The 24,555-nt window shown below is 45.4% G+C and overlaps 3 protein-coding genes across 3 annotated transcripts in view; 1 reads left to right on the top strand and 2 right to left on the bottom strand.

Annotated features, from left to right (window-relative positions):
* The window catches only part of LOC114589664 (uncharacterized), a 999,511-nt gene extending 976,216 nt beyond the window's left edge, over nucleotides 1-23,295 (bottom strand). The window contains exon 1 of the mRNA XM_077927897.1: nucleotides 23,222-23,295. The gene's annotated coding sequence lies outside the window, so the exon portion shown is untranslated. The remainder of the gene's footprint in view (nucleotides 1-23,221) is intronic.
* The window catches only part of LOC144327613 (uncharacterized), a 257,507-nt gene that overhangs the window by 50,799 nt on the left and 182,153 nt on the right, over nucleotides 1-24,555 (top strand).
* LOC144327589 (uncharacterized) lies at nucleotides 4,422-23,304 on the bottom strand. The gene is made up of 6 exons (XM_077927942.1): nucleotides 23,222-23,304; nucleotides 21,473-21,965; nucleotides 21,195-21,276; nucleotides 20,827-20,909; nucleotides 15,641-15,767; nucleotides 4,422-7,867 (listed from the first exon to the last, which is right to left on the bottom strand). The coding sequence occupies exons 2-6, from the start codon at nucleotides 21,872-21,874 to the stop codon at nucleotides 6,693-6,695; spliced, it is 1,869 nt and encodes a 622-aa protein (XP_077784068.1). The 5' UTR covers nucleotides 21,875-21,965; nucleotides 23,222-23,304; the 3' UTR covers nucleotides 4,422-6,692.

Here is a 24,555-nt window from a genome sequence, read left to right on the forward strand (position 1 = left end):
TTTAACTGGGGTGATGTACCATCTGCATACCATTTTCATAATGTTTTCCTTTATCGTCATACATGCAGTGAATTTCATATTTTCATTCCATACTTTTTCCCAATCTGCTAATTGTATGTTATAACCAAAATCCCTGGCCCAATGTATCATAACCGATTTAACTTCTTCGTCCTTTGTTTGCCACTCCAATAACATTTTATACATTTTTGACAATATTTTACAATCATTATTTATTATCTCTTTTTGAAATCTAAACTCCCCTTCGATATATCCCCTCTCTTTAAAGTCCTTTTTAAACATTTCATTTGTTTTAAGATAGTGCAACCAATTATATATATATATATTAACTTGTTCGTATGGCTTCATTTTCCATTTCCCCCCTTCTTTAATAACTATATCTCCATAAGTCATCCAATGCTCTCTTGTTTGTCTTTTTAACACTCATGACCTCCAGTGGGGACAACCAATTTTTCAAACATCTATAGTATCTTGAAGTTAAGCCGTCCGGCCCTGGAGATTTACCCAGGGCCGGGGCGGGAGAGTGCTAGAGTTCTGTCTAGTCAAGTTGAGTGGGATCAATTCCAATCTGTTACCTCCGAGGATGTGGACAGGCTGCTTGGACGAGTGAAACCAACCACCTGTCTCCTGGATCCTTGCCCATCCTGGCTTATAAAAGCTAGCCGGGAAGGACTGGGCAATGGGCTTCGTGGGGTGGTGAATGCTTCCCTCCGTGAGGGAGCCTTCCCAGACCCGCTGAAAGAGGCGGTTATTAAACCACTTCTTAAAAAACCATCTTTAGATGCGGCCACGATGGCCAACTATCGCCCAGTCTCAAATCTTCCATTCCTGGGCAAGGTGAGTGAGCGAGCGGTTGCCGAACAACTCCAGGCACGCCTGGAAGAAGCGGACCATTTGGATCCCTTCCAGTCGGGATTCAGGCCTCATCATGGGACTGAAACTGCCTTGGTCGCACTGGTTGATGATCTCCGGCGGGCTAGGGACAAAGGTGAGAGCTGTTTCCTAGTTCTGCTGGATCTCTCAGCGGCGTTTGATACCATCGACCATAGCATCCTTCTGGACCGTCTTGAGGGGCTGGGAGCTGGGGGCACTGTTATACAGTGGTTCCGCTCCTTCCTCCTGGGCCGTGTCCAGAAAGTGGTGGGGGGGGATGAGTGTTCAGACCCCTGGGCTCTCACTTGTGGGGTGCCTCAGGGTTCCGTCCTCTCCCCCATGCTTTTTAATATCTATATGAAGCCGCTGGGAGAGATCATCAGGAGGTTTGGGCTGGGTGTTCATCAGTATGCGGATGATACCCAGCTCTACCTCTCTTTTAAATCAGAACCAGTGAAGGCGGTGAAGGTCCTGTGTGAGTGTCTGGAGGCGGTTGGAGGATGGATGGCGGCTAACAGATTGAGGTTGAATCCTGACAAGACAGAAGTCAGGACAGAACACTCATCCCCCACCACCACTTTCTGGACACGGCCCAGGAGAAAGGAGCGGAACCACCGTATAACAGTGCCCCCAGCTCCCAGCCCCTCTAGACGGTCCAGAAGGATGTTATGGTCGATGGTGTCAAAGGCCGCTGAGAGATCCAGCAGAACTAGGAAACAGCTCTCACCTTTGTCCCTAGCCCGCCGGAGATCATCAACCAGCGCGACCAAGGCAGTTTCAGTCCCATGGTGAGGCCTGAATCCCGATTGGAAGGGATCCAAATGGTCCGCATCCTCCAGGCGTGCTTGGAGTTGTCTGGCAACCACCCGCTCAATCACCTTGCCCAAGAATGGTAAATTTGAGACTGGGCGATAGTTGGCCAAATTGGCTGGGTCTAAAGATGTTTTTTTAAGAAGCGGTTTAATGACCGCCTCTTTCAGCGGGTCTGGGAAGGCTCCCTCATAGAGGGAAGCATTCACCACCCCGCAGAGCCCATCGCCCAGCCCTTCCCGGCTCACTTTTATCAGCCAGGATGGGCAAGGATCCAGGAGACAGGTGGTCGGTTTCACTTGTCCAAGCAGCCTGTCCACATCCTCGGAGGTAACAGATTGGAATTGATCCCATGTAACAGGACCAGACAGAACTCTAGCACTCTCCCACCCTGGCCCTGCTCCCACGGTGGAGTCTACCTCCTTCTGAATCTGAGCGACTTTATCTGCAAAAAACTTTGCAAAAGCATTGCAGGAGATCTTGGGGTCCCTACCAGGCCCCGGTGGTGCAGGTGGTTCCGATAGATTGCGAACTACCTGAAAAAGTCTCCTGCTGCTGTTTTCTGCAGATGCAATGGAGGCGGTGAAGAAGGCCCTCTTCGCCGTCGCCATTGCCACTTGGTAGGCTCGACGTTGAGCTCTAACCCGTGTCCGGTCTGATTCAGAATGAGTTTTCCGCCACCAGCGCTCTAGCCGCCTCAACGATTGTTTCATCACCCTCAGCTCCGGGGAAAACCACGGGGCTGTCCAGGCTCCATGCAATCGGAGAGGGCGCTTCGGAGCCAGACAGTCAATAGCCCTGGTTAACTCCGCATTCCAGCGGGCCACCAGGGAATCAGCTGAAAGGCCATCAACTTGGGATAAAACATCCCCTACCACTCTCTGGAAGCCAATTGGATCCATTAAGTGGCGGGGGCGGACCATCCGAATCGGTCTCACCTCCCTGCAGAGGGGAAGGGTCGCGGAGAAGTCCAGTTGCACCAGGAAGTGATCTGACCATGGCACTTCTTTTGTTTCGCTTTTAGATAATGTCAGATCACCAACGTCACTAGAGGTAAACACCAAGTCTAAGGCATGTCCGCGGCTATGAGTTGGGCCAAACTTATTCAGGGACAGCCCCATGGAGGCCATGCTTTCCACGAAGTCCCGAGCGGCCCCTTGTAAGGTCGTGTCGGCATGGATGTTAAAATCCCCCAGGACAACCAAGCTAGGTGTCTCCAGGAGCATATCCGCCACGACCTGAAGCAGCTCGGGCAGGGAATCCTTGGTGCAGCGGGGAGGTCGGTACACCAGTAGGAATCCTGTACTGCCCCTATTGCCCAACTTCCAGAACATGCACTCAGAAAATTGGGTCTTCCCAATAGGACGCCTGGTGCAGACTAATGACTTCCTAAAAATCACTGCAACCCCCCTCCCCGCCCACATGACCTGGGTTGCTGTGTGTAAGAGAAACCTGGTGGGCAAGCAGCGGCAAGGACAGGCCCATCTGCCTCATCCAACCAGGTCTCTGTCACACATGCCAGGTCAAATCCTCCATCCACAATCAGGTCGTGGATGGCAGTGGTTTTATTCATCATTGACCTGGCATTGCACAGCAACACTTTCAGGTCATGTGGCTTTCCCTTGCTGATTCCAGTATCCTTCCGGTCAGGACCAGACCTGGAGGCAGGGATAGTCCTCAACCAACGACTAAACCTGCCTCCTCGGTAATGACATGGTCTGGTCTTAGCGTAACTCCTCCTCCGGCCCGTGATCACTGAGATCGGGTGTCCCAATACATTCCCTCCTGTGGAACCTGCCCCAGCCATTCTATTGGTTGAGGCCCACTCCCAGGCAGCCCTGACCCTTCCCCTTAAAAGGCAAAATACAAACTATATAATAACTTGACAGAATAATAAAAATAGAAGCACAGCAAAAAACAATGGTGCTATAATTAAACTGTTCCACACCCTAACTAAATACTTGACCAACCGCAAACAGAAATAAAATTATAAAATTATAAAACATTATAAAAAACAACCACCACCATTTAAGGTGCAGCAAATTAAAAGCAGTTAAAACATTTAAAACCATTTTGTCACTTGCTGCAGGTAGCTGCTCAGGCCTCTAAACGGTAGTGGTGAGTGCAGGCAGGATACCAGCTGTCCATGGAGGCACAGGTCAAATCCGTGTCCAGGGCAGCTGTTTACCAGCTCCATCTGGTACGTAGGCTGAGACCCTATCTGCCTGCGGACTGTCTCGCCAGAGTGGTACATGCTCTGGTTATCTCCCGCTTGGACTACTGCAATGCGCTCTACGTGGGGCTACCTTTGAAGGTGACTCGGAAACTACAACTAATCCAGAATGCGGCGGCTAGACTGGTGACTGGGAGCGGCCGCCGAGACCATATAACACCGGTCTTGAAAGACTTGCATTGGCTCCCAGTACGTTTCCGAGCACAATTCAAAGTGTTGGTGCTGACCTTTAAAGCCCTAAACGGCCTCGGTCCAGTATACCTGAAGGAGCATCTCCACCCCCATCATTCTGCCCGGACGCTGAGGTCCAGCGCCGAGGGCCTTCTGGCGGTTCCCTCATTGCGAGAAGCAAAGCTACAGGGAACCAGGCAGAGGGCCTTCTCGGTAGTGGCGCCCACCCTGTGGAACGCCCTTCCAGCAGATGTCAAAGTGATAAATAACTACCTGACATTCAAGAGACATCTTAAGGCAGCCCTGTTCAGGGAAGTTTTTAACATGTGATATTTTATTGTATTTTTGGTTTTTATGGAAGCCGCCCAGAGTGGCTGGGGAGGCCCAGCCAGATGGGCAGGGTATAAATAATAAATTATTATTATTATTATTATTATTACCCAATTGCATATTCTGGATGGCACCTTCTACCTCCTGTTCATTTATTTTATAATTCAGCATTAGCTTGTTTTCTTGAGAGATTTTTTGTAGTCCATTTATTTTCAAGAATCGATCTATATCAATTTCTTTCTGTGACCCTTGTGTATATAGTTGTTTAAAATACCTCTGGAAACAATTTCTAATCTCCACTGGGTTCTGTATATTCTTTCCTTCCACTTCCAAATTTGTAATAGTGTTAAGTTTTTGTCTTTTTTTCATTTGCCAGGCCAGCAGTTTCCCACATTTATTAGCCAACTCAAATGTCTTTTGTCTCATCAGTTTAATTTTCCATTCTATTTCCTGATTCATCATTTTCATATTTCATATATAGACCTGTGATCCTCAAGTTGCCTCTGTATGTCTGGTAACTTCTCCTCTACGGCAGCTGCTTTTTTCTTAGCTTCTTCAGCGGTCTGTCGAATCAGAGTAGATTCCTGTAGCAATTTCTCAATAGTTTCTGTATTAGTATTCACCTTTTGTCCCAAATTATTGATGCTTATCGTGTTTTGATCAATTTTAGTTGATGCTTCAACCACTTGTTTACTTAATTTTTCCAGTGATTCATTTATCTTACCTAATGCAAGTGCTAAAGCTTCTTCAGATGACATACCTTTTGACTTAGATTGTATAGATGAAGCTGCAGATGAGGCAGAAGGGCTCTTCGCTGCCAAGATTTCCCAGACCTCGTTGTTTTGTCTTGTAGAGAGTCTACCTTTTATTTTCCATCTGCCATAACACTTTAGCTGAATACCCAAGGTCAATCTCACGACCACAGTTTGTTTTGAAGTGGAAAATTCCCCTGGCCCAATTGTTGTAACAATTTCAGAAACTTCCTCTAGGGGGACACAGTAGCAGTCTGTATTTGTTGCATTAAAAAGTAGCACTTTTTAAACCCCCATTTCACAAAATAAAAGACAGTTTCAATTTCAGTTACTTTTCAGTTACTTCCCCTTCTTTCTAAGATCAGGAGACAGCCAGAAACAATGTATCTCCCTTGCAGAGCTAGCTGTCAAAAAGTACTCTATTCACGGACAGTGCATTTCACAATGCGGCAGTCTTATTGTCCATTGGCAGCCCATTCCCGGGTTTTGAGCAGTAGATTTTTATTTCCTTCCCTCTCTCTTGCAGGCAAATATAGTCCAAGCCTCTCCCCCCTCCTCTCCTGCAATCAAGGGGGGAGTTCACTTATTTTGATGTTGAAATTTTGGTCCTTTCCGATCAACTTTCCCAAGGCTTTAGCTTACAGCTTTTTTGCTTTAGTCTATTTACAAAAAGCAGAAGGCGGACTTCCTGTTTATGCCTCCCCGCCAAATTAAACCTTTTTTCCCCCTTCCTTTTTTCAATTTATCCTACTCACGGGTAGTTGCTTTTGTAGTCGAATTGTCACAGGAAAAAGTCAGCGCTCTCCGGCAACGGCTGTGCGGCTTCGCTCCGTGAAAGAATCAGTTGACTCACGGCACCGCGCCACTCGCCCCGCTTCGCTCCGGAGCCCGTAATCGGGTTTCCTTGCGAATTGGGGGGGGCAGTTTTGAGATCTATAAATTCCAATTAGCCAGCAGAGGGTGTCACAGGGCCAGCCTACTTTCCCTTTAAAGCAAACATGCGTCTCCAGCTGTTTTTGGACTACAACTCCCATCATCCCTCGCTAGCAGGACCAATGGGGAGGGATGATGGAAACTGTAGTCCCGGGAGCTGCTTGGGACCCAAGTTTGGCAAACCCTCCTTTAAAGCAACTTTGGTGTTTGGCCCACAAAGATGGGACCTGTCCACGTTTGTATTTTGTTTTTCTCATGACCTTTGTGCGGTTTTTAAAATTTCTTAAAAGGGAAAATTGAAAGTGAAATTGTATGGCAAGTTGTGAAAGAAAAAAAGGTTGCATTTGAAAAAAACACACAAAGAAAACCTGGGGGGTGGCCTCCTCAAATATTTTAGGGGGGTGCAAAGACCCCTAGGAATTTAAGAGTGGCTGTATTCCCTACGCCCACAGGTCTCAGGAGGCTTAGAACATAAAAACACAACATAAAAACACAAAACATCACATGTTAAAATAGCATTAGATGTCATTAAGAAAAAGGCCTGGTTAAAACAGTGTGGATTTGCCAGGCTCCTAAAGCTGTATAATGGTTTTTCCAATCTTTGTATGGATTCTTTGATGGGAAGTGAGTTTAGAGCTATTAGTGAAGCTCTTTCCACATTCTGTACACTGATAGGGTTTCTCCCCTGTATGAATTTTTTGATGGGAAGTGAGATTGGAGTTCTTACTGAAGCTCTTTCCACATTCCATACACTGATAGGGTTTCTCCCCTGTATGAATTCTTTGATGGGAAGTGAGATGGGAGCTCTTACTGAAGCTCTTTCCACATTCCATACACTGATAGGGTTTCTCCCCTGTATGAATTCTTTGATGGGAAGTGAGAGAGGAGCTATGAGTGAAGCTCTTTCCACATTCCACACACTGATAGGATTTCTGCCCTGTATGAATTCTTCTATGGGAAGTGAGAGAGGAGCTATGAGTGAAGCTCTTTCCACATTCCACACACTCATAGAGTTTCTCCCCTGTATGAATTCTGTGATGGGAAGTGAGATTGGAGCTATGAGTGAAGCTCTTTCCACATTCCACACACTGATAGGGTTTCTCCCCTGTATGAATTCTGTGATGGGAAGTGAGATTGTGGCTCTGCCTGAAGCTTTTTCCACATTCCACACACTGATACGGTTTCTCCCCTGTATGAATTTTTTGATGGGAAGTGAGATCAGTGCTCTGCCTGAAGCTTTTTCCACATTCCACACACTGATAGGGCTTCTCCCCTGTATGAATTCTTTGATGGGAAGTGAGATTGGAGCTCTTCCTGAAGCTCTTTCCACATTCCATACACTTACAGGGTTTCTCCCCTGTATGAATTCTGTGATGGGAAGTGAGAGCGGAGTTCTGACTGAAGCTCTTTCCACATTCCACACACTGATAGGGTTTCTCCCCTGTATGAATTCTTTGATGGGAAGTGAGATTGGAGTTCATACTGAAGCTCTTTCCACATTCCACACACTGATAGGGTTTCTCCCCTGTATGAATTCTGTGATGGGAACTGAGAGAGGAGCTACGAGTGAATCTCTTTCCACATTCTATGCACGGATAGACTTTCTTTCCAATGATATTTTGTTGATGGGAAGTGGAACGGGAGTTTTGACTGCAGCTCTCTCCACACTCCAAATTTTTACGTGGCTTCTCCTCCCTGGGGATTTTATCGTGGTCACCTTTGTTCTCAATTTCTGATTCATCACAATCTGCAATGGAGACAAAAGGGATTAGAGCCTTAGGAACAAATAGAGAAGAACTGAAGGGAGTTGGGTGTGTGTTCATTACCCGTGTTGTTTGTCATTAACCAACATATTTATTATGAGATTCTGATGAGTTGTTGAATGTTGCTTTGTTTGATATAAAGTATTGGTTAAAATTGTGGAAGACTTTTGGAAAAAAGTGTAGTTCTTCTTTTGGAGTAATATTATAAATTTATATATCAATGGAAAGATAATTTGATCAATAATGCAATCAAGAATGCAATCCAACAAAATTTGTTCAATTACCTATATTTTATCAAACCTTATAGCCAAATAACCAGAAAAAGGAAGCACAACTTGCTTAGGTTGACTTTTGTCAGTGTTTTATGTGATTGCTATCAAGTTGGTCATTTAGTGAGGTTGAAAAACATAATCAAATTAAAGAAATGGCACAAAGAGTTGACTAATCACCCAGAAAGTGATGTAAAATTGTACTATTAAGTGAACAAGGCTACAGTTATGAAGAAATTAGATGAAAGATTGGGAAAAACTACACCAAAGCTGGCCTTTCTATATTTTTGAAGAGGTATAAGGAGACTCAGTCACTACAAAATCAGAGTGATAAAGGCAGGAAAAGGTGCACAAAGGCAAGTGACGATCGAAGAATGAAGAGTCTGTCTCTACATGACAGAAGAATATCATCTGGGTGGATACAAGATGACATGGTACAATGCAATGTGAAGTTGAGTGCAAGGACTGGTCTAAGATTAAACCCATGTTAACTGGACAGCAGAACAATGGAACAGTGTTATTTGGAGCAATGAGACCCAAATCTCCTTGCTTGGTAGTGATGGCATGAAATACCCAAGAAGAATCAGATAAGATTTACATCCTACTTGCATTACACTGACCGTGAAACACCCAGACAGTGTGATGATCTGGGGTTGTATGGCACCAAAAGGTGTGGGCAGAATTTGCATCATTAATGGGAATATAAATGCTCCAAAATGCATAAACAAAATACTTGAGCCCAAACTGAAGTGTTCCGCAGGTGATCTTGTCGCGAATTCCTCGCTGCGCTTTTAGCAGAAATGCTCAGAGTCCCAGGTTTTTCCAGTGCAGTCTTTTTAATGTGAGCTATATACAGGTATTTACAAAAACAGTCCATACAGAGTACCTGCTCCTTAAGGCAAACGAATACTCTCCACCACAGCATCACCACACCACAGCACAACCACCACACTTACGGTTGAACAGGCTTTCCTTTTAAAACAGGTGATAGCCAATCACATTCCTGCTGAGTCACTCTGACCCAGCACTTCACAGAGTATTGCATCAGCCTGTTGAAGCCTGCAGACTTACTCATCATCCTGCGAATCCCAACACTCCTCAAGTCAAAGGCTTGAGACCTAATAATTCTCTTAAGTCTCGAAATTTAGGAGCATCCAAACATTTTGTATACAAATCCGCCACATTATATTTTGTGTTACAGTGCTGTACCTTTAACACATTTCTTTCCAAAGCATTTTTCACATTTCTGTATCTTATAGCAATATGTTTACTCTTGCTCTTAAAGTTCTGTTGGTTAGCAAGCTGTTGTGCAGCCATGTTGTCACTTAGCACAGTGATTGGCATTTCAGAAGGTATTCCAAGTTCTTTTGTTAGACAAGCAAACCACTCTATTTGTGACACACATTCGCTTATGGCTGAGTGTCAGGGGTTCAGGGAGAGAGGCACAGATGAGGGAGGAGACTGAGAGCGAGGGGGAAGAATCCAGGAACGAGGAGGAGGAGGATGACAATGACTTGAGGGCTTCCATGAGTCTCTCAAGTGAATCGGAGGATTCCCAAAAGGGGGCGCCCCTGGTCAGGCCAAGGGGAGCCACAGGGGGGACTCGTCAGGAGCAGGGGAGCAGCAGGGAAACCCCGAGTGGGAGTGGGAGATCGGGGCCGGCTTCCCAGCCGGAACGGAGTGAAGAGGGTGGAGTTCCCAGTGTGACACACGGAGCAGAGCAGGAAGCAGAGAGGGGAAGGAGATCGGGGCAACACGTCCTGCCGGAAGGGGCGGAGAGTAGTACAGAGAGTAGTATAACTGTCAAGAGGAAGGTCAGGGGTAGCGAACGCGCGCCAAGTTCAAATGTGGAGGCGCGCGGAAATGTGGAGAGCCCGGAGGAGGAGCCTGGTCCCAAAGCACGGAGGAGGGGGGAACAGGCATCTGGGGACTCAGCGTCAGGGGAAAGCAGGAGGGAAGGAACCCAGGGGGGCAGAAAGACCCTGCGGAAAAGGAAGGACAGGAAGAGGTGGACCAGCACAAGCCTCTTAAACTGGTGTAGAGGCGGGACTGATTCAGAGGGGACTTCAGCGGTCTAAGCGTAACAGACGTGGGGCTGCGCGCCTCGGCTGTGGAACAAACAATGTACTTCAATAAAGATTTTTGTAAATAAAGTGGACTTGGCGTTGGTCTCTTGTGAGCTGGGACCTGAGGCGGCCCTGACACTGAGTAACTCTGCTTCACAAGTACTTGTGGCAACAAATGTTTGTTTCTGGGATTTCCACTGAACCAGGGCATTTCCAATATATATGGCATAGCCAGTGGTAGACTTTCCATTTTCTCTGTCCCCCCAGCTGGCATCAGCGTATGCATACACTTGCTGATTATATCCTGTATCCAGCACCAGTTTGTAATCTTTTGTGCCTTTCAGATACCTTAGGATTCTTTTAAGTGCTACCCAATCTCTCTGAGCCGGGTCTGCACTTCTTTGGCTTAACATGTGCACTGCCAATGTTATGTCGGGTCTTGTCCAACAACTTACATATAACAGAGAACCCAACAGAGAATGAAACGCTGCTGCATTCTCAAATTTTTGCCCTTCTGGTTCATTTTTGTACTGGGTAGTTATGGGAGTGTCAACCTCATTTGCCCTCTCCATTCCATATGTCTTTAGTAACTTTTCGATTTTTTCCTTCTGACTCAGAGAGTAGATGCCCTTTTCATTTCTCTGAACCTCTACTCCTAAGTAATTCTGAATCTCTCCCAAATACTTCAGTTTGTATTTGTTACCTAGGCTGTTTATAAACCAAGACACTTGCTTTTGTGCAGTTGTTATTAGACAGATATCGTCAACATACAAAAGTAAATAACAAACACTTCCTTGCACCATTGCTGAATATAAACAGGAATCAGCCAGGCTTTGTTTGAATCCCATCTTTTTCAAAGTTGTATCTATGCATTGATGCCATAGACATGCACTTTGGTGCAAACCGTATAGTGCCCTTTGCAGCTTTAACACCATGCTGCCTTTTTCCAGCTCATAACCTGGTATTTGCTGTAAATACACCTCGGTGTCAATAGGAGCATTTAAATATGCTGAGGCAACATCAAAATGATTAACTTTTAACCCCCTCAGACTTGCCATTGCTAAAACTGATTTTACTGTTTCAGCCTTTGCTGTTGGGGCAAACACTTCATCATAATGTATCATTTTCCTTTGTGTAAAGCCCCTTGCAACCAACCTGGCTTTCCTCTGACAACTACCATCAGCCAGCTTTTTCACTTTAAAAACCCACTTACAGCTTATGGGCGTTTTACCTTCAGGCAATTCTGTAGGTACAAACACATTGTTGTTTAGCAGAGAGTTATACTCTGCCTGCATTGCCTTTAACCACGCCTCTTTCTCTAGAGTAGGTAACTCTTGCACTTCTTCAAAGTTTTCTGGCTCAGTTACATAAACCTGGTTTATGGTGGCTGGGAACCCATAACGGTCTGGAGGTTGACCTTTATTACTTCTTGCAGACCTCCTTGGTTCATTAATCTCACCCCCTGGGCTACCTTCAGGACTGCTTTTGGGGTGGATTGATTCTAGAGATTTACCTCCTCCTGTCCCAGTTGCACTTTCTTCTCTCCCCTGCTCCATGCTAGCAGCTGGAGAAAAATGCTCAACCTTCATCTCCTCCCTTTCAGTTTCTCTGGGAGAGCTGCCAATTCTTAGCTTTGTTTCAACTGCCTTATCAGGTACGCTCGGCAGTAAAACTTTTTCTGGCAGCAGGTTTGCATGTATCTTGGGCCAATTTCTTTGCTCATTAAAGCTGGCTGATCGACTATAACTCAAAAGATTTTTATCATCTTCAAACTTGTAGGCTTTCATACCCAAGAAATAGCAACTGCTGTGCCCTTTCCCCACCTTTTCTTCGGTTTTTTTACAGGTATGTCAACCCATGCCTTTGTCCCAAAGATTCTCAAATGTTGCAAACTGGGACTTTTGTTATAGAGAATCTTATAGGGTATGTCATCTAGTACCCTTGACCACAAGCGATTCCCAATATAATTCGCGGTCTTAATACTCTCAGCCCAGTACTTAATTGGAAGATTTGCATCTGCTAACAATGCTTTCATTTGTGTCTGCAAGACACCTCCTCTACGCTCTGCTACTCCGTTCTCCTGAGGCGTTGCCACATTGGTAAGCCTATGTTTAATCCCTTGGGAACGCAACCAGTTTCTTAGGGAGCTTGCCATAAACTCTCCTCCCCTGTCTGTCTGAATAGAGCACACCTTTTCGCCAAGTTGCCTTTCTACCCTTCTTACCCAGAACTTCAAAGTTTGGGCAACGTCAGACTTTTGCTTTAATGGATAGACCCAGCCAAATCTAGAATAGTCATCCGCTAGGATCAAACAGTACTTGTTATGGGAGACACTTGGTGGAAAAGGACCAGTTACATCAGCATGAATCAACTCCAGTGGTTTTTTGGTTTCTCTTTGGCTTGCTCTTGCTACTGGGCAAGCCCTGCTTTTAACCTCCTTGCAGATATTGCAGTCTAAGTAATTATCACAACTTTTAATGTTTTTCATCCCCACACACAATTCCAATGTTTTGTTCAGCACCTTAAAGCTAGCATGAGCCAGACGCCTGTGCAGGAGATGAATACACATATCATGGGTTGGGACATTTTGCACATTCGCAACCTTAGACTCACACTGCAGTACATACATATTAGTTCTAAGGTTAGCATTTGCCAACACTGCCCCATTTTGCTTTATCTGACACTGGTCTCCCACAAAGTTTACTTCAAAGCCTGCTTTTGCCAAGTCAGGAATACTCAGGAGATTGTTTTGCAAACTAGGCACACACAACACATTCCTGAATGTGTGTCCCAGCTGTGGGAACACAACCTCCCCCTCACAAACCACATTAGCTTTCTGGCCCATAGCAAGACTTACATGTTTTTTGTTTGAAGCCCTAGCATCAGTTAGCAATCCTTTTCTTTTACAAAAGGTTTGAGAAGCTCCACTGTCCAGAACCCACAGCTCTTCATTTTCTTGACCATCTGCAGACACCCAAGCGGTAGACTCTGCTGCCTCCTGTGCTTCTGCTGTTTTTGTTGTTTTCTCAGGCAGTCCCGCAGATGTCCACTGGACTTGCAGCAAAAACGCCTTTTTACTTTGTTGACCACCGGCTGGTCTGCAGCAGCTCCTCCTGGCTGTTTCTCCGGCTCCCGACACCTCTGGTCTTCCTGGCTGTTGTTCCCTCTGGGATGCTCCAACAGCTGGGCTGAGGTCATCTTTCGCTCTGCACGCCTGTCCTCCTCTGCATACAACCGTCCAGTAACGTATTCCAGAGTCAGCTTATCAGTCTCTACAGACTCGAGGGAATTGACCAGCATATCATAGCTGTTGTCAAGGGAACTCAGGACTATAAAGACTTTGTCCTCTTCCCCCACAGGCCTCCCTCTTAAGGCTAGCTCCTGGAAACAGCCTGTTATGAATTTTAGGTGGTTCACCAGGGAGTCCCCCGGTTTCTTCCGACACCTGTACAGTCTCCTGGTCAGTGTTATCAGTGAGCCAGGTGTCTCTTGCACATGGACAGCCTTGAGTGCATTCCACGCCTCACTTGCCATCACCTTATCAGCTGCGTAGACTAGCTGGCTGTCGTCCACTCCAAGAATGATCGTAGCCAAAGCTTTCTCATCCTTTTCTAGCTGGGCCTCTACTAGTGCCAGCTTTTCTTCATCGTCCTCATGCTCCTCAGGGGGCTGCAGTGGAGTTTCCACCACCTTCCACAGGCCCTCACGCTTGAGGAAGTGTTGCATGCGGACCGGCCAGATGCTGTAGTTCGTGGCCGTCAGCTTCTCCAGCAACACGCCAGTTCTGGACAGCTCCATCCCTGCAGCTCACCTCCAGCACCCACGGCTAGATAACTGCCACCTGTACTCTTGCGCAGCGGAAGCGTGCTGGGCCCATAACCCTGTCGAGAATTCCTCGCTGCGCTTTTAGCAGAAATGCTCAGAGTCCCAGGTTTTTCCAGTGCAGTCTTTTTAATGTGAGCTATATACAGGTATTTACAAAAACAGTCCATACAGAGTACCTGCTCCTTAAGGCAAACGAATACTCTCCACCACAGCATCACCACACCACAGCACAACCACCACACTTACTGTTGAACAGGCTTTCCTTTTAAAACAGGTGACAGCCAATCACATTCCTGCTGAGCCACTCTGACCCAGCACTTCACAGAGTATTGCATCAGCCTGTTGAAGCCTGCAGACTTACTCATCATCCTGCGAATACCAACAGATTTTTTCCCAGATACTGAAGCATTTATATATTTTTATTTTTATGTATTATTTCAACAGGATTCAGCTCTATGTCGTGTTGCTGCTGTGTGCAAAAGGTGCTTTCAAGATAATGATATTTCACTGCTGGAATGGCCTGGGAATAGCCCAAACTTTAACCCAATCAGAAATCTATATAACCGACTAAAGAAACTTGTTAGTCAGAAGCAACCCAGCAATAAAGTCCAATTAACAGAGGCAATAATTTAAGCTTGGTTTCACTTTATTACAGCTGCAGAACTAAAAGCTTGGTTCACTTCATGGGAAGGCATTGTAAGGCCGTAATTAAAGCCAAAGGTTGCCAATGGTTAGGACTGCTGTTCTAATAAATGGTTATGCCTGCTGTTCTAATAAATACACCTTCATAAATGTTCTTTCATTACATTCTTCATTAAATTATCTTTGCATTGATATATAATTTTATGGTATTACTCCACACAAAAGGGGTGTTATGAGCCATCAAACCTCAGAAATACACTTTTCACAAAAGATTTCCACAATTTTGGCCACTAGGAGAAGTTCACTTTAAAGTTAATGTTCTTTTTATATGGGATCAGATTATTATTATTTATGCTTCATGTTTATATATGTGTTGGAAGCCGCCCAGAGTGGATGGGGCAACCCAGCCAAATGGGCAGGGTATAAATAAAAAATATTATTATTACTACAGTGGTATCTTGATTTAAGAACAGTCCTCTTCCGGAAAAGATTAAGTTTGTAAACCGAGGTACCACTGTATTATCATCATCATCATCATCATCACCACTGCTACTTCTACCTGAAATTCAGTAAGCTCTTCTCTGGGATGAATTTTGTTTGGCCCAGTCATGGCATCCCCTTCATCTCCAATGTCAGTCGTCTCTTTGGTCAACCCAAGATTGACAGAGGAAAAAACAAAAACAGAAAACCTGAAGCTACTTATCTTTCCTAACAATTCTGAAGCTGACATTTAAGATGGCCTGGGCAGTTGAAAGCAGCCCAATCGTGGTAGAAAAAGGAATAATTTGAGGAAGATTGTTCAAAGAAAAAACTGTAAGTTACTGTTTATTGTGGGGGTGTTAAGTTCCCAGGTGTTATAAGGGCCACTATTGAGCTCTGTGAAAATATGAGGTTGGTCCATAGATGTATTTTTTGAATTTCCAGGCAGATACGACGATCCCACAGGGAGCCTTACCAAGAGAGGCCACGATCCCACGATTCTCCTCCATGACGTCCTTATGCAGAGCTCTCTGGTCAGGATCCAGCAACTCCCACTCCTCATCTGTGAAATGAACAGCAACATCTTCAAAGCACACTGGACCCTAAAAGAAAAAGGGAAATGTCCTCCTCTGAGACAGCAGAAATATGATCTGCTACACAATGCTCTGTTGTTTCCTTCCTGTAAATTGCGGTGTTGTTTCAATAGGATTGCTTTGCTGTACATGTTAATTATGGGTGCTTATTTTATTCTGCATTTTAATTATGGGTATTTGTCTCTGTGCAAATAAGTGGTACTCCACATGTGGTTTTCATTTTTTAAAAAAAATAATATTTATTCAAGTTTTAAAGGTTACAAAAAGAAACAAAGAAAAAATAAATCAATACATAAAAATAAGTTACATCCAAGAAAAAAAAAAACAAAAACAGATAAAAAGGAGAAAAAAAGAAAAATAATTAGATATACATACAATCAAAGAGAAAAAAAACAAGTCAAACCTTTGCATAATTTTCTTTCTTTAACTTATTTCCTTGACCTCCTCACACCTCCCCTCTTTGTTTTGTTTTTTTAAAGATATTTATTAGGATTTTCAATATTAATACAGTAAAATCAAAAAGGAAAAAAGGGGAAAAAACAAAAAAACAAAAGTACAAAAATAAAAATAATTTAAAAACTCACAAAATTTCCATTACTTATTTTCCATTAACTTGTTTCCCAGACCTCCTCATACTTTCCTTTTTTGTATTCCAATTCAAATTATTAGTTCAGCAAATTCTCACCATTAATTTTACTTATTTCTAAACCTTTTTTCCATATCTCTTAAGCATTACAGCTGGAAACCCCTTAATTTCTATCCAACATCATTCTAACATTCATTAATTTTATAATACTTCTGTAAGTAGTCTTTAAATTTCTTCCAATCTTCTTCTGCCGACTCTTTTCCCTGGTCTCGGAGGTCCTGCTGAATATTATCAGAAGGGACCAGTTGGTGAAAGGTATACAGGTCGGAGCAAAACAGTACAAATTTAGGGCATTTGCAGATGACTTAGTATTGACATTACAGGAGCCAGAATCTAGTAGTAAAAGGGTTCTGGAACTAATTCAAGAATTTGGTCAAGTGGCAGGATTTAAATTGAACAAGTTAAAAACTAAGGTTTTAGAGAAAAAAATAACATCGATTGAAAGAGAGAGGTTTCAGAATGAAACAGGTGTGACTTTGGTTAAAAAAGTGAAATACCTGGAGATTAATATGACAGCTAAAAATGGGAATCTATTTAAAGATAATTATGAGAAATGTTGGACGGAAGAGAAAAAAGATTTAGAAATTTGGTCAAATTTGAAGCTTTCTTTGTTGGGTCGAATTGCAGCTATAAAAATGAATGTATTGCCTAGAATGTTGTTTTTGTTTCAAACATTGCAAATTGTGGACAAGATGGATTGTTTCAAGAAGTGGCAGAGAGATATTTCTAGATTATCTGGCAGGGCAAGAAGCCCAGAATAAAATTTAAGATATTAACTGATGCAAAGGAAAGGGGTGGATTTGCCCTGCCAGACCTTAAACTTTACTATGAATCAGCAGCATTCTGCTGGTTGAAAGATTGGCTGCTCCTTGAGAACACAGACATTTTGGATTTAGAAGGTTTTAACAATTTTTTTGGGTGGCATGCATATTTGTGGTACGACAAGGTCAAAGCACATAAAGCATTTAAAAACCATATTGTCAGGAAAGTATTGTTTAATGTTTGGATAAGATATAAAGATTTATTGGAGAATAAAACTCCAAGGTGGCTGTCACCAATGGAAGCAAAGCAAAGGCTCTGAAAAGACTCAATATGGAGTCCAAATGACCGAAATATTGGGAAATTTTGGAACAAGAGAGAGATAAATTGAAACTGCAGAGTTTTGAGAAGCTTAAGGATAAGGTGTGAGACTGGCTTCATTATTTTCAAATAAGGGAGGCTTACAATTTGGATAAGAAAATTGGCTTCCATGTGGAAAAATCAAAATTAGAAACAGAATTGTTAGAACCCAAAACTAAGACTTTGTCAAAGATGTACAACTTGCTGTTGAAATGGAATACTCAGGATGAAACGGTGAAATCTGCTATGATAAAATGGGCACAAGATGTTGGACATAACATTATGTTTGCTGACTGGGAACAGTTGTGGACCACAGGTATGAAATTTACGGCATGTAATGCCTTAAGAGAGAATATTATGAAAATGATATACAGGTGGTACATGACCCCAGTCAAGCTCGCAAAAATATATCATTTGCCCGATAACAAATGTTGGAAATGTAAAGAAACTGAAGGTACATTCTTTCACCTTTGGTGGACGTGCCCAAGGATCAAGGCTTTCTGGGAAATGATCTATAATGAAATGAAAAAGGTATTTAAATATACCTTCCTGAAGAAACCAGAGGCCTTTCTCCTGGGCATGGTTGGCCAATTGGTGTCAAAGAAGGACAGAACTTTCTTTATGTATGCTACAACAGCAGCAAGAATACTCATCGCAAAGTATTGGAAGACACAAGATCTACCCACTCTGGAAGAATGGCAGATGAAGGTGATAGACTATATGGGACTGGCAGAAATGACTGACACCTCCCCTCTTTGTATTCTAGTTCAAATAGGTATTTCAGCAAATCCTTCATCTTTGTTTTTATCCTAATAATTTATCTTAATATACTGTAATTTTCCATTCTCTCTTTCACCAATTAGCCGTCCACTTTTACCTTATTTAATCTTATTTCTCATTAAAACTGATATATTTGAACTTATTCTCTTAAGACATTTCCCCTAGGGTCATAAAAATTTCATTCCATGATTTTCCCATCTCTCATTTTAAGTCTCAATATATACACTTTAAATTCCCAATTTTCTTTCACCATCTCCCCTCCCCGGTCTCGGCCCCTACCAACAGTTCCATCAACCTCCAACAGTCCATCAACCTGGAGATCTTAAATCCAAGGCTCTTAACTCCTCTTCATGTCCCATCTGCCGATCTTCTTGATAATCTTTGGTATTAAAAAGCAGTTCTCGGGGGGGCTCCAACCCAACGATGGTCATATTCCTTCTTAGCAGGTCTGCCAGATTTCCATAGTTAAGGATAGGGCCCATAAAGTATTCCAAATCTTGTTTCACACTTCTTCCAAGTCCAAAGGCCCCAAAGACTCCGATCTCCTCCTGGCTCAGATTCATATCCCAAAAGTCATTTGATCCCCACATAAGGTGATCTCTCCACCTTTCATTTTCCAGATCAAGCCAGGCTCCCATCTCCAGAAACTGGCTTCTCCTAATTATAATCATATAAGGCCTCAACTTATAATCCTCCATTTGCCTCTGTAGGGTTAAGGCTCCCCCTTGCATCACTTTAACAACAACTTTCTCCTTCTCTGGTTTTTGAATTTGTTCAATTGAAAAAGATTCCTGTGCTGGATTCTTGTCGACTTCTTTGCTGATGCCCACTTTTGTTCCCAAAATATCAACACTGGTAGCCATGGCATCTATCTGTTCATGCAGCTTTCCCAATAGATAAAATGTCCTATTCAGTACAGACGCTACTTCTTTCTCTACCGACATCCTTGAAATGTTCAAGGTCAAAGCTGGTTTCTCAGAGCCTTTATCTTTAAAACCAATTTCCCAGCTGCATTCTTGTAACAATGTCCCAAAACTCCCTCTAGAGGGAAACAGTCTCCATTTATCAATCCTTCCAGCACAGTCCCAAAAGTCTCAAAAGTAAATTAGCAACAATTCCAATTACCTTTCCTTCTTTTTAAACGCAGAAACGGACAATGGAAACAAAGTCTTTCTTTTGTATCTAGACAGCTAGCTGTCAAATTTGTCTATTCACCGTCGATGGGCTCCTCACAGACCGCTCCCAGGTTTAGGGATATGGCGCTTCAATTCTTAAATTTTCCCCTTCTCCTGCAGGCTTCCCCTGCTTCCAAAGGCGGTATTAGAATAGTTTCAATCACTGGAGTTTTAATCCTTTACGTAGGACTTTCCAAGACCTTAGTTAACAAGTTCTTTGCTTCAGTCTATTTACAGAAAGGGGAGGTGGACTTCCTGTTTAGACCTTCCCCGTTCAATGCCAAATTAAATTATTTTAAAAGCCCAATTTCCCGTTCTACTCACGGGCTGTTGTTTGAAATCCAATTGTCCACAAGAAAAAATCAGCGCTCTCCGGCAACGGCTGTGCGGCTTCACTCCGTAAAAATAGCGGTCGATTCAAAACACTGCGCCACTCGCCCCACGTCACTTTGGATCCCCAAAAAAGGGGGTTCTCTGCGAGTAGGGGGGGGCGCTCCTGGTGTCAGCCGAATCCCACATTCCCAGGCTTCCTCCGCCTGGGATTTTTGAAGGGTCTCCGCCTTCGCCGCCGCGGCAAGACCCGAATTTCACGGAGCGGGTTCCTCTCAGAGGAGCTCCGCCATTGCCGATGACGCTAACCCGGAAGTCCTTCCACATGTGGTTTTCAAATCATTCTGCCTATGCAGGGATTCCAGTTTGCCAGATGGAAGGATCCACTTTCTCCTCTCCTCATGTGCTGTTCTAGGGAGTTCCCTCCCAATGCTGTAAAGCCAAATTCAAGGGGTTCCTGGGAGCATGGAGGGGGGGGATGGGGGGCAGGCCCCATTTTTCATCCGATGGGCCTGGTTAGGTGAATCCAGGCCACTATTTGTTCTCATTTGTCCACTCCTTAGAAAACAATTTTAGCATACAGTGATCACTCTACAATTAAAATAAGCCTATTTTGGTCTCCTGGCTCTGAGAGACAAGCAGGGAGGGTGGCTTCTGGCAAAAGGAGAGGGAGCCACCGGTGGCTTCTCCTTCTCCTTACTCACCTCAGCTTCTCGACCTTCCTCTCCCACTTGCCTCCTTCCTCTTCTGCCTCTGATTCTGCACTGCATTCTACCACAGAGTCTCCCAGCTCACTAAGCCCTGTTACCATTTCAGTTTCTAACACCTCCTCTTCCCAGGCTTCTCCCTCTTCCCCCTCTGACCGCTCATCCTTCCTCCACCTCCACTCCTTCGGCTCTGAGCCATCTTCCATTCCTGGTTCCCCAGCTGCTTCTTCCCACCATTCCTCTGTGCCCAACCAGTCCATGACATTGCTCCATCCCTCGGCCTCTGTCCCCACAAGGCAGCTTCCCCTGACCTGATCTGGTTCCACAGCCGCTGCTTCCCTTCTGCCCCCATGAAAAGGCGGATCAGGAGGTCTGGCCGGCATCCTTCTGCCACCTGCAAGAGAAAAAAGGTAAGCAGGACGCCAGGATTGTCTGCTTCCCTCACAGGTGAAACAGGGCATCTCTAACTACAGATGGGCCTTTGAGAAAGACTTACCTACTGAGAGCATTTGGAGGTTTGTGCCCATTTCATATGTTTGTTTGTGCAGAAATACATCTCCCCTCCTCTGGACCCTTGTTCCCAACTGTCTCTCCCCAAAACAAGGTGAAAAGAACCCTCAGATGAGTTGGAAAACCAACAGAATGAGACCAAATGGAGAAAAACCACCTTCCTCCTTACCCAGTGACCTCACTCTGGTGTCCAACGGAGGCCTCTCTGCCTCACAGGAATCCAGGTCCATTTCTGCAAAATGATCCTTTCCCTGAAAAAGAAACAAGGATTCAAAACAGAGAATGGGGAGAAATACTAGAAAGAGAATGACAAAGACTTGAAGGGTGATAGATCTCATTCCATGGATGCTTTCCCAGAAAACAGATGGGCCAACAGTAGAGCATTATGGGATGTTCTCCATCCTGTTTGGAGCCCTTTGGGAGTATCCAGAGCAAAGTCTCTCTCACCTGCTTTCTCTCCTCTGCCTGACTCAGGAGGAAACCTTCGGCCAGGGCCACCGCCTGGGAACTGGTCTCCACTCCACAGCCCCTCACCCAGCTCTCCATCTCTGGTGGAAGGACAGCCAGGAACTGCTCCAAGATCACCAGGTCCAGCATCTCAGCTTTCGTGTGCCTTTCTGGCTTTAACCACTGGTGGCAAAAGTGGTAGAGTCGGCTGCAAACCTCTCGGGGTCCTTTGGCCTCCTGGCAGCAGAACTGCCTCAACTGCTGGCTCTGCACCTCTGAGCGGAGGGTGGCCTCCTCACCCAGGATCTTCTGCACAGAGTTTTCCCAGAACCCCCCACTGCTCCCAGTTTGGATGGCATGGCCTCTTCCTGCTTCAGGGCCAGCCGAGTCTTGCTCATCCATCTGTGCTCTCAGGAAGCCTCTGAGAGATCGGAAGGAACCTTTTGGTCTTCTGCCAAGTTCTGTCTGTCTGAATGAGAAGCTCTAGCAAATCCTACAAGCAAATACATTGTTCTGTTACAGAATTTGTAGCTCAGGAGAAGAAAAAGATTCCCTGAGCAAGCATGGATGAGTCTTGCTGGCAATTAGGGCTGGACTGCACCACATCCCAGACCATTAGCTATCTTTTTTGGGGGGAAGAAGAGTAGGAGGAGAAGAAATATGTCTCTAGCCTTCTAGCAATGCAAATTGTGGAGGCAACTGAAGGGATTAATGTGAGGTGAATCAGTCTGGTTTCTGCTGCCTTCCAGTCAATGCGTGAAGTCTGAACTGACTGATAAGGGAGTCATTCGTATCTTGTGATAAATGGATGCTTGGCTCTAGTGGGGGTCCTCACCTGGGGGTCCTCAGGAGTTGCTCCCCCCACTCCCACTCCCCTGCTTCTGTCTCCTTTTCTTGCACTTGAACTCTCTGGCACTCTCCAGGCAGACCCCTTGGGGTGGGGTCCCTTTTTCTTTGCTCTGAGGGCCAGGTATGTATCAGGCCAACCCCCTGAGGGCCAAGTGGGTGGGGCCAAAGACATATCCCTTGCAATTTAGGCGGGTAATCTATTATTATTATTATTATTATTATTATTATTATTATTATTCTCTTAGATGGCTGAACACGCACACAGCCCCTGATGCCAAGGTCCCTGGAGGCTCAGTGAGTAGCAGCGCCCATTTCCAGCAACAATCCCTTTGGGAGAGAGAGGATGTGGTCCTGGGATGCCCTTCTCTGGGTGCGAGGGGATTGCTGCAGTGGCCTCCGTGGGGAGCAGCCCTGGGAGACACTGGGAAACTGGTCCCCAATGCAGCAGCCAGACTATGGGCTGGGATCCCTCTCTTTACTCCTCTCCTTTCTCTCCCACCTTAACTTCCTCCCTCCCTGTGGGGTTTTCTTTGGGGGGTGGGCTAGTCCACCTCCTCGTCCAGCTTTGGAAAACCATTTGCAGATGTTTCCTCCGTTGCGCAATGAGGCTGAGCGACGTCACACAGAGTTAAAGTCCCAGGGACTCCTTTGTCTGAAGAAGGGAGATCTTTTCTGAAAGGGGGGGGGGCGGAGGGCCAAATGAGTTGGGATCCTCTGATCTGCAGGAAGGAGAGCGTGGCAGACCTGGCCCCTCCCTGGCAGGACCCTCTCCTCCCTGACTTGGGGTCCCCCCCTGCATGAGCAGATCTGGCCCCCCAGGCCCCCTCCCCTGCTGCAGCCCTGGGACCCCCCCCCCCATCTCCCCACTGCACCCTCTGGGGGGAGAGAGAGGAGACTCACCAGATCCCAGGAGGGGAGAGCGAGGCAGCCCTTGCAGGAGAGACACCAAAGCAGGAAAGGACTGGGGAGGGAGGGGCTTTTCCTCTGGATCCCTTATTTTCACATCTGAAAGTTGACAGCTATGGACTCACCAGATCCCAGGAGGGGGCAGCGATTCGGCCCTTGCAGCAGAGATACCAAAGCAACACCCCCCCCTTCCTTGCAGGAAAGGACTGGGGAGGGAGGGGCCTTGGCTCTGGAGGACCTGCCCCCCCCCCCCCCGCTTCCTGTCCTCTCTAGGAAGGCAGCTCGGTTCCCTTTAACCCTTGCCAAGCCGAGTCCCTCCAGCTCCGCCCTCTCTCGCTTGGCAGAACCTCAGATTCTTATCATTTTTTATGGATTTAGGGGGGCAGTTGCCCCCCCCCCCCCGCTACGCCAATGCCCAGATATCCTTTTGGGGGTGAGGCTCTTGGCTGGACTCTGAGCATCTCCCTCCCTTGGCCGGAAACCATAGAATCATAGAATCATAGAATCATAGAGTTGGAAGAGACCACAAGGGCCATCGAGTCCAACCCCCTGCCAAGCAGGAAACACCATCAGAGCACTCCTGACATATGGTTGTCAAGCCTCTGCTTAAAGACCTCCAAAGAAGGAGACTCCACCACACTCCTTGGCAGCAAATTCCACTGTCGAACAGCTCTTACTGTCAGGAAGTTCTTCCTAATGTTTAGGTGGAATCTTCTTTCTTGTAGTTTGGATCCATTGCTCCGTGTCCGCTTCTCTGGAGCAGCAGAAAACAGCCTTTCTCCCTCCTCTATGTGACATCCTTTTATATATTTGAACATGGCTATCATATCACCCCTTAACCTCCTCTTCTCCAGGCTAAACATGCCCAGCTCCCTTAGCCGTTCCTCATAAGGCATCGTTTCCAGGCCTTTGACCATTTTGGTTGCCCTCCTCTGGACACGTTCCAGTTTGTCAGTGTCCTTCTTGAACTGTGGTGCCCAGAACTGGACACAGTACTCCAGGTGAGGTCTGACCAGAGCAGAATACAGTGGCACTATTACTTCCCTTGATCTAGATGCTATACTCCTATTGATGAGGCCCAGAATTGCATTGGCTTTTTTAGCTGCCGCGTCACATTGTTGGCTCATGTCAAGTTTGTGGTCAACCAAGACTCCTAGATCCTTTTCACATGTACTGCTCTCAAGCCAGGTGTCCCCCATCTTGTATTTGTGCCTCTCATTTTTTTTGCCCAAGTGCAATACTTTACATTTCTCCCTGTTAAAATTCATCTTGTTTGTTTTGGCCCAGTTCTCTAATCTGTCAAGGTCGTTTTGAAGTGTGATCCTGTC

Source organism: Podarcis muralis, chromosome 4 (genome assembly GCF_964188315.1).
Source record: "Podarcis muralis chromosome 4, rPodMur119.hap1.1, whole genome shotgun sequence".
NCBI lineage: Eukaryota > Metazoa > Chordata > Lepidosauria > Squamata > Lacertidae > Podarcis > Podarcis muralis.

Excerpts from the sequence above, each read along its gene's own strand:
- LOC144327589 (XM_077927942.1), bottom strand. The coding sequence starts at position 21,874 with ATGGATGAGCAAGACTCGGCTGGCCCTGAAGCAGGAAGAGGCCATGCC. Across the intron at positions 20,910-21,194 it reads CACCAGAGTGAGGTCACTGG|GTGGCAGAAGGATGCCGGCC; the intron begins GTAAGGAGGAAG and ends TTTCTCTTGCAG. Across the intron at positions 15,768-20,826 it reads CGGCTGTGGAACCAGATCAG|GGTCCAGTGTGCTTTGAAGA; the intron begins GTCAGGGGAAGC and ends TTTTTCTTTTAG.